Source organism: Sceloporus occidentalis, unplaced genomic scaffold (genome assembly GCF_023333645.1).
Source record: "Sceloporus occidentalis isolate IW3139 unplaced genomic scaffold, rSceOcc1.0.p SCAF_1, whole genome shotgun sequence".
Classification (NCBI taxonomy): domain Eukaryota; kingdom Metazoa; phylum Chordata; class Lepidosauria; order Squamata; family Phrynosomatidae; genus Sceloporus; species Sceloporus occidentalis.
The window spans coordinates 317,838,563-317,851,020 of NW_028316981.1; the positions used below are offsets into that span (position 1 = coordinate 317,838,563).

Sequence of the window (12,458 nt, forward strand, 5' to 3'; positions counted from 1 at the left end):
GCTCCTGTTTTGCCTGAAGTGGCCTCCTGCCCACCCAAAGAGGTGTGCTTTTGTAATTTGAGCAAGAATGAATCACAGCTCCCAGCTATTTTCTAAAGGAGGCATTCAGGAAGCCATGGAGCACACCTGCTCTTCCCACTTCCATCATCAAGAGAAAGAGAACTGCATTAATTCATCACAGGTTAATAAGTATCAAACATCAGTCATCTGCCTTGTTTGCAAACTCCCAGACTGGTCAGAGAGGCAGTTCTCCTGTTTGAGGAGTCTTTGTAAAACCAAAGAGCCCCTGCAAGAAAGATCAGAGCTTATCCTCTGTGTGTGACTATTTTATCTTTATTGCCATATCAGAAGTAGTGCTGAATTTAATACTGTAAGTGCCCCTTGTAAATATAAATGCAAATGAATTTGTATAGTTCTGCAAGGGCCTCTGCTAAACCTAAAGGCAATTAGCAGCTTGGCTGCTGCTGTTTTGCTTTCCTTCTGTTGTTCACTTTACCTACCCTGTGTTTAGTCAGAAAACACATGGTGGCTGACTTTCACCACAATTCCACTTACCATTGGCTGACTTTTACCACAACCCCAGCGAGTCACACTCCTCCTGCACACTCACACTACTTGCTGCCTGGAGCCTTTCCTAAGACTGATGGTCTGTGGTGGGAGTCTGGAGTCTTGCAGTGCCTGCCCCCATCTTGCTGGTTTTTCCTTGGGCAGATTGATTCAGGTCAGGGCCAAGCAGCATCCTTAGCAGACAGGCAGATGGGGTTGGCTATCTCTTATGTTTCTTTGATCATGGGAGGCTTAAAGAATTTAGTGGGTGAAAGGAGGCAGCGTATGAGCTCTGTTTCTCCTGAGCCAAGGAAAATTGAGATTGTGCATCTTGGAGGAGGAAGAATAATCCTCCACCACTCCTCCTCCTCTTACATCGAAGCCAAGTCAGTCGAGCTTATTTACTGATCTTCTGCTCCCACTTGTCTGAGCCCTGGGATGGTCTGTGCAAAAACACACACAGACACAAACCTTTTTCTTCTTCGTGGTCTCTGCGAATCACACAATGGGTTATTTCTGCGCATGCGCAGCAAACTCGGAAACTTCTAGAATCTCTGGGCAGAAAGTCATGTAGCTTTCTGCAGGCTTTTGCAACTTTTTGGCGGTAGCCCCGCCCATCCCGTATAAAAGGCCCCTGGTGGCCCGCTCCTCTTCAGTTCCTTCATTCCGCCGCGTTTGCAGCTCGAGGAACTTCGCTCTAGCAGCTCATAGAATCTCTATATTGACTGACCATTACTGGCTATCGACTCTGGACCGGACCTCACCATTCTTCGATCACGATTTCAACACCGTCGACTCTGTTGCTGAACTCTGGTAACGGAGATCCTTGCCCCAATGGCCTCCTTTAAGCAGTGCGCCAAATGTGGGGTCAAAATTCCAATGTCGGACGGGCACGACAAATGCGTCCTCTGCCTTGGCGAGGGCCACATTACGGGGGCCTGCAGACATTGCAAGGCGATGACCGCCCAAGCCCTAAAGAACAGGGATCAGAAGCTTAAGGCCTCCCTGTATGACAAAGTTTTTCATCCCGCCCCGGCTGACGCCCAAACGTCCACGTCGGATACTGCCAAGGCCAAGCCCGACAAGGCTCCCAAGAGGGCTCACGGTGATAAGCAAAAGTCCTCTAAGGCCAAGGAGGGGCGAGAATCGAGGAGGGCCAGGTCGGCCTCCCCGCCACCGAAGACCAGGCGGAGAGGGCCCCCAAGCACCATCTCAGTGCCCCCGGCAGAACCGCGGCCCGCACCAACCCCTATACCGGAGTCCGCTTCTGTTTCTGCTCCTCCACCCTTGGAACCGAGAGTAATCATCTCTTCCAACTTGGCTGTCCATCAAAAGGATTTGGACATAGTCCAACTGGGCGACTCTTCCGAGTCTGAAGGTGAGATTCCAGACTCGGACGTCCCACCTTCTCCACAGGGACAGAGGCACCTTCCTCGCTCACGGTCCCGTTCTCCACGGAAACGAACACAACTCCCTCGGTCACCGTCCCGTCCTGTGCGAGACAGAGTTTCACCACTCCGGAGAGATCGAGGCGTTCTGGGAACTGAGGCAGACGAGGCCCTGGACAGGGATCGCCAGGATCGTTCCCCACTGGATGGAGACCAACCGGACAGTGAGCTCTTTGACACCTACCCGGATTTGATGTACGACCGCCACACTGGACAATATTTGTTGCCGGTGGATGTGGATCACTTGCGTCGTAATATCCCTAGCCAAAGAGGAGTGAGGCCTCGCTCCCCACAACTTAGAGTTTCTCACTCTAGGTTCTCGGACCAGGACAGACGCCCGTCTCTCAGTAGAGAGGACCGAGACAGACGCCGTTCTCCTAGTAGAGAAGCCTCTCCTGTATACCGTACGGAGAGCAGATCTCGCTCAGCATCACGTTCCCGTTTGGCTTCCCCGTCTCTTCAGATCTTAGAGGACCAACCTCTGACCTTCGGTGAGCCAGATGCCCCATCGCCATCTGACGACGTCCGTTCTTTCTCTGATAGAGTCATCCGGATGGCTGACGCCTTAAAGCTAGAGGTCGCCCATCCCGAGGAGGACGCCCTCGACCCAGTGGAACGCAGGATCCACGGCTGTGCCCCTGCGCCACCTTCCTTGGCCTTTCTACCTTCCTTAGAAAAGATTGCCAGACGATCCTGGGATGCACCGGCTACCATTGCCTCCACCTCCAGGAAGATTGAAAACCTCTACAGGGTCACTCCATCTGGACCCACGTGGCTGTTTAATCATCCCAAACCTAACTCAGCCATCGTCGAGGGTTCACAGACTTCCTTCGCCGCCCGGCCTTCTTCTTCCCCAGTGGATAAGGAGAGTAGGAAGATCGACGGCCTTGCAAAAAAGTTCTATGCCTCTGCTGCGTTGGACATTAAAATTGCTAACTACGCAGCATGCATGGGAGCTTACGTCCAGTTGTTAATGGAAAGAATGGACCCTGTCATTAATGAGCTCCCAGACGACAAAAAGAGAATTATGACCGCCATCCGCAATGAGGTCCATCTGGTTGGTGGTCAGCAGATCATATCAGCACGCCACTCTACGGATTGTGCCTCAAAGATTCTCTCTGGATCGGTGGCCCTTCGTCGCTATGCTTGGCTGCGCTCGTCGGACCTGACCCCACAGGCCAAATCAGCCATAGAGGATATGCCATTCGACAATTCTGGCTTATTTAATAAAGAAACTGACGAGAAGCTGAACTTCCGCTACAGGATGAAGACAGCTGCCAAAAAACATGGCATGTCGGCCTCTGCTTCTAGACCATCCAGACAACGCTACTCGGGTCAGAAGAGCTGGTTCCACCATGGGCAACAACGGTTCCACCAGCCCGAGCGCCAATTCCAGCCTCAAGACCAAAGCCACCAAGGAGGACGTCCCAGGTCTCCACCACACCAGGACCGTCGTCAACCATCCCAAGGCCGTTATCAACAAGGCTACAAGAAAAAAGACACGCGAGGCAAGAAGAGGTTCTGAAACCCTTCTGCGCACTTCGTCCCCCCTCTTGCCAACACCTTAGGGCCCTTCATTAACACCTGGGCCTCTATTACCTCTGACTCTTGGGTTCTCAAAATAGTCCGAGAGGGTTATGCCCTAGAGTTTTCTGAGCTCCCCGTCACCGGAGCCGTTATTACCACCGTCCCCTCGGACACCCTCCTCGACGAAGTGCGCTCCCTTTTGGACAAGGATGCCATTGAGCCTGTCCACCCCTCCAACAGACACTGCTGCTTTTTTTCCAAATACTTTATAGTGCCTAAGAGACCGGATGGGCTTAGACCCATCTTGGACTTACGAACTCTAAACTCCTTTTTGGTTTATAGACGTTTTAGAATGATAACTCTTGCCTCTATTCTGCCACTTTTGCAGAAGGACGCCTGGTTTGCCACGTTGGACCTAAAGGACGCTTACTTCCATGTCGGCATAAGAGACAACCACCGCAGATTCCTTGCTTTCGCAGTCGGGTCGGACGCTTACCAGTACAAAGTCCTTCCCTTTGGTCTATCCTCAGCACCACGAGTTTTTACAAAATGCATGGCTCCTGTTGTCGCCTTCCTTCGCCAGAACGGAATTGTAGTCTTCCCTTACCTAGACGATTGGCTGTTCACCGCCCCGTCACGGGAGGACTTGATGCGCCACATGGTCTTCGCCCAGGACCTATTGTCATCACTGGGTCTCCGGATCAACCAAGACAAGTCAAACCTGACCCCGACCAGACAGATAGAGTTCATAGGCACAGCTTTGGACTCGGAGACAGGCATGGCCTACCTTCCGCGATCCAGGTTCCTAGCTCTTTCATCAGCGGTAAGGGCTTGCCTCAGCCGCAGACATCTTCCAGCCCGTGTGGTACAGGTAGCAATGGGTCACTTGGCGTCAACCACCTTTGTTACGCTATGGGCAAGGCTAAGACTCAGGCCGGTACAGTCCTGGTTCCTTTCCGTCTTCGATCCCGTGAAGGACCATCCCGACAAAACGCTCACCATCCCAAGGAAGGTTCAGAACTCATTGCGTTGGTGGCTCCATCCAGACAACGTCTGTTCAGGCATGCCGTTTGCCCTTCCACAACCAGAGATTACGCTAACAACGGACGCGTCCCTGCAGGGTTGGGGCGCCCATACATTGGGATTGACTGTCAAGGACAAATGGACCTCCACGGAATCAAGTCTCCATATCAATGCGTTGGAGATGCTGGCGGTGGAGAAGGCACTCAGAGCATTCCAAAGCCTTCTCTCCGGCAAGGTGGTACTTCTCTTGACGGACAACACAACCACCATGTACTACCTCAACAAACAAGGAGGTACCAAATCAAAGACTCTCCTAAAGATTACTCTCCGTGTTTGGGACTGGTGCATCCAACACAGGATTCTGCTCCAGTGCATCCATCTGCCAGGCGACGACAACGAACTGGCGGACCAGCTAAGCAGATCCCAGACAACATGCCACGAATGGAGACTACACCCAGAGGTGGTCTCCCTTCTTTTTCATCGATGGGGCACGCCAGAGGTGGACTTATTTGCGTCCCCCGACAATGCCCACCTCACCAGATACTGCTCACGGGTTCGTGTAGCCGACGCTCTGGGAAACGCGTTCCAGTTTCAATGGACAGGTTGCTTCCTTTACGCATTTCCCCCCTTCCCACTGATCACCAGGGTGCTGGCGAAGATAGGGATGGATTCATCAAATGTGATAATCATCACCCCGTGGTGGCCGAGACAGCCGTGGTTCGGGCCCCTTCGACAGAGAGCACAAGACCACCTTCGCCTCAAATACCGGCCCGATTTGCTTTCGCTTCACAACGGCCAAGTCCACCATCCCGAGATGCAGTCCCTCCCATTGGTGGCATGGAGGATTCGATCCTGAGCTCGCTTCCATCCGGAGTACAGAACATAATCAGGGCAGCTCAAAGGCCGTCTACTCGGAGAGCCTATGCTTATAAATGGGGCAAGTTCCTTTCCTTTCTACAAGCCAAGGACGTCCCACCGTCCCGTGTCTCCATCCCTGTAGTCCTGGACTTTCTATTGACACTGACTGAAGCAGGCCTCTCTTTAAGTTCCTTAAAGTGTTACTTGGCTGCCATTTCGTCCCATTATTTCATGCGGGACAAGCCTTCCTTGTTTCGAGACCCGCTTATAAAGAGGTTCCTTAAAGGATTTAATAACTTACACCCGCCGACCCTTGATCCTCCCCCACAGTGGAGTTTAGACACTGTTCTGAATTGTCTAGTTTCTAAACCCTTTGAACCCTTGGCTACCACTGACTTGAGACTCCTAACGTGGAAGACAGCCTTCTTGGTAGCTATTACATCAGCTCGTCGGGCTGGTGAATTATGTGCCCTCAGGGTGGACCAACCCTTTCTCCGTTTTCACAAGGACAAAGTGGTTCTCCGTACGGACATTTCCTTTTTGCCAAAGGTGGTGTCTGCATTTCATATCAACCAGGACATTGTTTTACCGACTCTGGCTCCTAATCCGACCACGGACTCTGAGCGCCAGCTCCATGCCCTAGATGTTAGAAGGGCACTGGCGTTCTACTTGGACAGGACAGCTGCCTCTAGGCGTTCAGAGAGACTCTTTGTCTGTTACTCTGCAGCCAAGAGAGGGCTACCGGTTTCACCGCAGAGATTTTCCAAGTGGGTGGCCAACACCATCCGTCTCTGCTACGAACTGGCTGGTAAGCCCCTGCCTGGTCGAGTTAGAGCCCATTCAACTAGGGCGGTAGCAGCATCCTCGGCCTTCTTGACGGGAATCTCACTCGAGGATGTATGCAGGGCTGCTGTTTGGTCCCAGCCATTGACATTTATAAGACATTACAGGCTGGATGCTAGGGCCAGACAGGATGCAGCCTTTGGGAGGGCAGTGTTACTCTCTGCCATGCATTGAGTTGTTATGCTGTTAATAAACAACACTGTTGTTTGGTTTACATACTTTATTGTCTTTCTCATTGTTGGTTATTGACACTCCCTCCTCCACTGACTACAGCTCGCTAGTCTAACCCATTGTGTGATTCGCAGAGACCACGAAGAAGAAGAACAGGTTGCTCACCTGTAACTGTGTTTCTTCGAGTGGTCATCTGCGAATTCACACAAACCCGCCCATCCATCCCCTCAGTGTCTGCTCTATTGTTTACGCTTGTTGTCACGCTGATTAGCGGCTCATTCGGAACTGAAGAGGAGCGGGCCACCAGGGGCCTTTTATACGGGATGGGCGGGGCTACCGCCAAAAAGTTGCAAAAGCCTGCAGAAAGCTACATGACTTTCTGCCCAGAGATTCTAGAAGTTTCCGAGTTTGCTGCGCATGCGCAGAAATAACCCATTGTGTGAATTCGCAGATGACCACTCGAAGAAACACAGTTACAGGTGAGCAACCTGTTCTTTCAGATCTCTTGACTCTTTTACAGTTGCAAAGGATTCTTGCTTTGTCTGCCAAAGAGGTGGAGGGGTGAGGAGGCTCCCACTGTTTTTATTACAAAAAGGATGCAGAAACCCAGGGCTTGCTTTTCAAGAGCAGGAGAGCTGTGCATTTGGGCTGTGCCAGCACAAGGCTGTGCCAGCTGCCCATAGAAACTTCTGGGTCAGATTCCTTCCTGATCAGTGGTGTCGATGCTCAGGAAGGAGGAGGCCTGCTTTGCTTGGAAGTTTTCAAGGACAGGGATCTCTCTGGGATGCATTTCATATAAGCCAGGAAATACAGCTTTGCTGAGCCATTGGGTTGCTGTGGGGTCTACAGTGTGTCCAGGCAGGCTTGATAAAAGAATACTGAATGGAAGGAAAGAATAATCCCCAGGGGAAGGAAGAGATGACCCCAAATCTCTTAAGTGGCACTCCTTCCAGGCCAGGGTGGAAAGGGGTTCTTTGGGGATTGTGCTTGACTGGGTCCCCTGGCATCAGCAATGGCCCACATGGAGCTCAGCCACCAGGGGCTCAGGCATTGTGGCCATATGGTTTGTGGAACATCTGCCCTGCTGTGAGAGGAGCACAGCCAGAGGGCACCTGAAGCTCTCAGTCACAGCCTTGTTTAGTGGGCAGCCCTGGTGTCTGCATCTTGTCAGTAAACTGGGCATTAAGAGTAGAAAGAGTTTGTAGCAGCCCTGTGTGTAGGCAGTGAAGGGCAGTTTGTGTTTCCCACAAAATCACAATGATTGAGCAAAGCTGCAGCATGGCATCCTTGGTATCTGGATGTTTTGACTGAGCAGCAGACAACTCTGTAGGAGGCAGGAGGCAGGGTCAGAAACAGATTTGGGTGATGTGTTGCTTTTGAAGTTGCCTTTACCTGTGCCCTCTTGTTTTCTTTATTAACCACCAGGAGTGGCACCTGCCCTGGACCCTCAGGCATTACAGCTGAGTTTTGCCCACTTACCACCACACCACTCTGCCGACCTGTAGTTGCTTCCTCTTGGCTAGTTGGCCTTGGATCTAGATTCTGTGTCTGGACGCTGTTAGGCTTGCTTCTGTCTTCTAACTCAACACCTGTCTGCCTGCAGTTGGATCCGGAAGCCAGCGACTCCCTCAAGGAGCTTCAGGTCAAGCTGAACAATGTGTTGGACGAGCTGAGTGCCGTATTTGGAAACAGGTGGGTGCATCTCTATATCTCTCAGAAAGCCATTCCTTCCTTCTTTCGAGGTCTGTCACTTGCAAGGTGAAGAGAGAAGCATCATTTCATACACGCATAAAGTTGGTCTGAGCTTTGCTTTTTCAGGTTTTCAAATCCCCCCACAAAAAAGCTGTTGGAAAACAGAGAAGGGTTTGCGTGTTGCTCTGACAGCACAAAGTGAAATACTCTCTGAACTGTGAAATCTGTTTAGAGTTCATATCCCTCGGATCCTGTCACTGCAGAATAGAGTTCACTGGCTCATTGATCAAGGATAATATCTCTTTTAACATTCAAAGGACAACGTGGAAGCTTTAGCAAGCTACGGCTGTATTAACAGCCTATCCCTGGACGCTCTGGTATCAGCACAGTGGCTTAGCAAGAGCTGGGAAATGAACACAATCCTCTTCTCTGGTCATTCTCCTCTCCCCTCAGTGTCCTCTCCTAAGTGACAGGATCAAAAGTGATCACCAGTTCTAGGGACCCAGCAGAAATGGGGATGCTTATGGCTATAGACACACACACACACACACACACACACACACACACTCTGTATATATATGTGGACGGGGCCAAGGGTCCCAGCATGGGCAGACTCCCGGAAGGCTCCTGGCGCCCACCTGTCACTCTTCTTCTGACTTTGCCTGTTCCCCTTCCTCTGGGTCCCCCTGCCCCTCTACCCCCACTCCGTCAGCCCTCCCAGCCTCCAATCTCCTACAATATACATATTCACCAGGTCCTGAGAACTTGCTCTATACCAACAGAGTTTTACACATTTCTGCTCAGATGAATTCAGGTACTTATAGAATATTGGAGGGATTTCAGGCTCCAGTGATTCTCCTTTACAACCCTTACATATGTGTTGGCATGTTTCTCCTCTCTCCGATGACAGGATCATTCCTGTGGTAGCTGGGAGCACGCCTCCTTTCTGCACCTACACTCACATTTCCTGGTGCTATTTAGAAGAAGAGATCCAAGCTCTGCTGTCTCAGGTCTAGAGAAGTGGCTCAGTGTGATTTTGTTTCAAAAGAATCCATGGAGTACTATGTTCTTCTTCCTGGCATAGGTGTTCCCAGCCTTGAGGAGCATGGAGACTGCATCTACTGGATCCTGGCTAAGTGTGAGGGCCTGACCTTGGAAGGCTCTTGGGAACTTCTTACATCTATGGGTCTTTTTACACCACACCAATCTAGGAATGTATTTCACCCTTTCGCACTACACAGTTATATATAATGTATAATTGTACTCCTTTACAGTAACTGCCATGGCTGCATCCTGTGGAATCCTGGGATTGGTGGTTTGGGGAGGCACTACAGCTGTTTGGCTAAGAATTCTAAATGCCTCTCTTTAAACTTCCAGTCCCAGGATTCCACAGGATATTGCCATGGCAGTGAAATTGGAACCATAGTGCTATAACTGTGTAATATGAAACAAACTGACCCATGTCCAGAAGCATACTGGTACATTCATACATACGTCCTACAGGTGGCAAATTTACCATCCATGAGACAGTATTTCTTTTCTTATGGATCCCTCCTCAGCACCATGTATAGAGGGTGCATGTTCTACTTTTATGTTCCAGCGCTGCCCATGGCAGAGCTCCCATCATCACCCTGCAAGGCGGGCGTGGGGAGGGACTGTCCCCTGTCATGTCAGGGAGTCACCTGGTCTTCTCTTGTCTCCAGTTTCCAGGCACGGATTGATGAGTGCATCAAGCAGATGTCCGATATCCTCTGCCAGGTGAAAGGGGCTGGAAATGCCCCTCCAAATGTCGTGGCTCAAGATGCTGACAACGTCCTCCGGCCTTTAATGGACTTCCTGGATGGAAAGTAAGGCCATGCACCATTTTGCACTGGGATAGAGGCTGGGGTGCGGGCCATGAAGTGCTTGGAGAGGTGGATCTAGCAGAAGGAGTCCATGTTGTGTGTGTGTGGGGGGGCTGACCCTCCAGAGCCCAAGAAAGCTTGTTCCTTAAGCCCCACCCTCCTTCAGTAACTGCTATCTGGTTCATGTTGTTTGCTGTGTGTGTGCATGTGTGTGACATAGAGAGAGAGACATTTGCTGTGAACAGGCTCTGAATGTTCCTGCAGCTGAAGTACCTTTTGGAGATTTTCCTTTTTCATTGACTATTTCCACTCTTCTCCCCAATATGCCTCTTTTACTTTCTTTGCACAGTCAGAGTTCTTGAGGTGAGGACCACAGCTGACCCTCCACTGCTGGGAAGGTCAGCAGTGTTAACATCTTGCATTCAACAGCTATTTATAAAAGTTTTGAAATTTTGGAACATTTGTATGTGACCAGCATCACAGATACGTATGGTGAGGACATGTATGAGGGCCTTCTTGGTGGGCCCTTGGACTTGGGGACTCTCGGCTGCCACCTTCCTGCTCTGCTCTCCTTCTGCCAGCAGGCAAAGACCTTTTTCAAAAGATAATTCAACAGGCATATGGCTATTTGCTGGTTGCTGCAGAGGAGCCTTTTTGTGGGGGAAGCTGCCTTTTTAAAATCTCCATGATTATGTTTCAAATGCCTTTAAACTATTTTATACTAGTGCTGTTTTACATAGTTTGTTTAATTAAAATTATTTTTACTATTGTGAGAGGTTTTTAGCATTATTTTTCTTTTAAAAATGTTGTGAACCACCTTGGGTTCCATATTAGGAAAAAGGCTGGAGATGGGATAAAAAATAAGATAAGATAACTAATGAGCTGACCATTTCATTAGTGGCCATCCAAAACCATAATTCAGTTGCTAACATAGTTCATTTAATCCCCTGACCCCATATCTGGCAGAGAGGGAATAACTCCTTGGGTCCAGTTACAAAACCACCCTGCCTTGAATGGTTTGTTTCCAGATGGTTTGTCATTGAAGAGAGCATGAGTGCTCTGTTCGCCTCTTGAAAAGGTACATTCCTGCTTATGTGTGCTTTGGTCAGGCTGTGTTTGGCTAGCGCTGTGTGGTCTGGAATTTCTGTTTAAGCATTAACTCTTGGTGCAGGATTCTTGTCTGGCTTTTCTGTAGCCACTATTCACATGCACCTGGAACATTTGTGTGAGGCTCGACTCTCCAGGTCCCTCTTGAAGTTCATGGCTTCAGAACATGTCCATGGCATCATCCAACCTGCTGCCGCATTTGCCACTCTCTGCCAGCTCATCTTCAGGGCCGCCCCAGGGATTATGTTGCCAGCTTTGAGAATCAACTCTGCTTGGATCTCTGATCTTGTTAAAGGAGGAGCAGGAGCTAGCCATGGCATGCAGCTCCTAGTTGGAGGCAACAGACTCTCCTTGCCAGTCTAAGAGCAGATGGTTAGCAGAATGGACTGCCTTAGAACATGACAGAGTCTCCATCTTTGGAGGTCTTGAAAGAGAGCTTGGATGGGCATCTTTCTGGAGTGCTTGAGCTGTGCATTCCTGCATGGCTGAAGGTGGTTAGATTAGATGGCCTTTCCAACTCTATATGACTAGTCACCTAGATAAACCCTTTCAGCTTTCATTGCAGAAGGTGACCAGTCAGCATTGGGAATGGGTATTGTGATAGACCATATGACATCAGACGCAGGACAGAGAGTGTAATATGCTGAATAGCATGCCAGCTCAGAAAGTTCATAATACAGTAGAGGTCATAGGAATAATAGAGTTGGAAGGAACCCCAAGGGCCATCCAGTCAACCTCATTGAGTGTGCAGGAAGATGCAGTCAACCACAGGTGGCAATCCAGCCTCTTTTTATAAACCTCCAAAGAAGGAGACTCTCTAAGGCAGCGTCTTCCACTTTTGAACAGATCTTACTGTCATGAAGTTCTTCCAAATGTACAGGTGGAATCTCTTTTCCTGTAGTTCAAATCCATTGCAGAAAACAAGCTTGCTCCATCCTAAATATGACTTCCCTTCAATTATTTAAACATGGTCATCATGTCACCTCTTAAGTCCAATAGAAGCACAGAGAAGCTCAACTAGCACCCAGAGAGTAACCCAGATGCTGATCTACACAAATGTTTTGCTGCCACTCTGCATGTAAATATTCTCAAATCTCACTAGTTGTAGGGTTGCCATAAGTCAAGACCTTCAAACCGGGACAAATGTAGGACAGCATTTTCAAATGTAGGACACTTTTTTTTTTTTAAATGGAGGACGCACGAAAAAATTTGATGATTTTTTTAAAATGTTAATATAAATGCATGTTTCTTAGGCATGATCAAAATGGAGGAGGACAAGCCTAGACCGAGGACGCAGGCTCCTCAGAGGGGCTTGTGTGCTCAGCCCAGGCCTGTCCTCCGAGGCCACTCTCCTTTTCCTGGACCTCCCTTTCCTCCAAAGGGCTCTTTGGAGCTCTTT

General features: G+C 49.8%; 1 protein-coding gene across 11 annotated transcripts in view; it reads left to right on the top strand.

The window, feature by feature from the left end:
• Nucleotides 1-12,458, top strand: part of UNC13B (unc-13 homolog B) — a 250,006-nt gene that overhangs the window by 224,113 nt on the left and 13,435 nt on the right. For 10 of the 11 annotated variants that reach the window (XM_089498261.1, XM_089498289.1, XM_089498281.1 and 7 more), the window contains 2 exons: nt 8,020-8,108; nt 9,812-9,955. In XM_089498261.1, the coding sequence (XP_089354387.1) occupies nt 8,020-8,108; nt 9,812-9,955 (233 nt within the window). The other variant, XM_089498312.1, reaches the window with a different exon arrangement.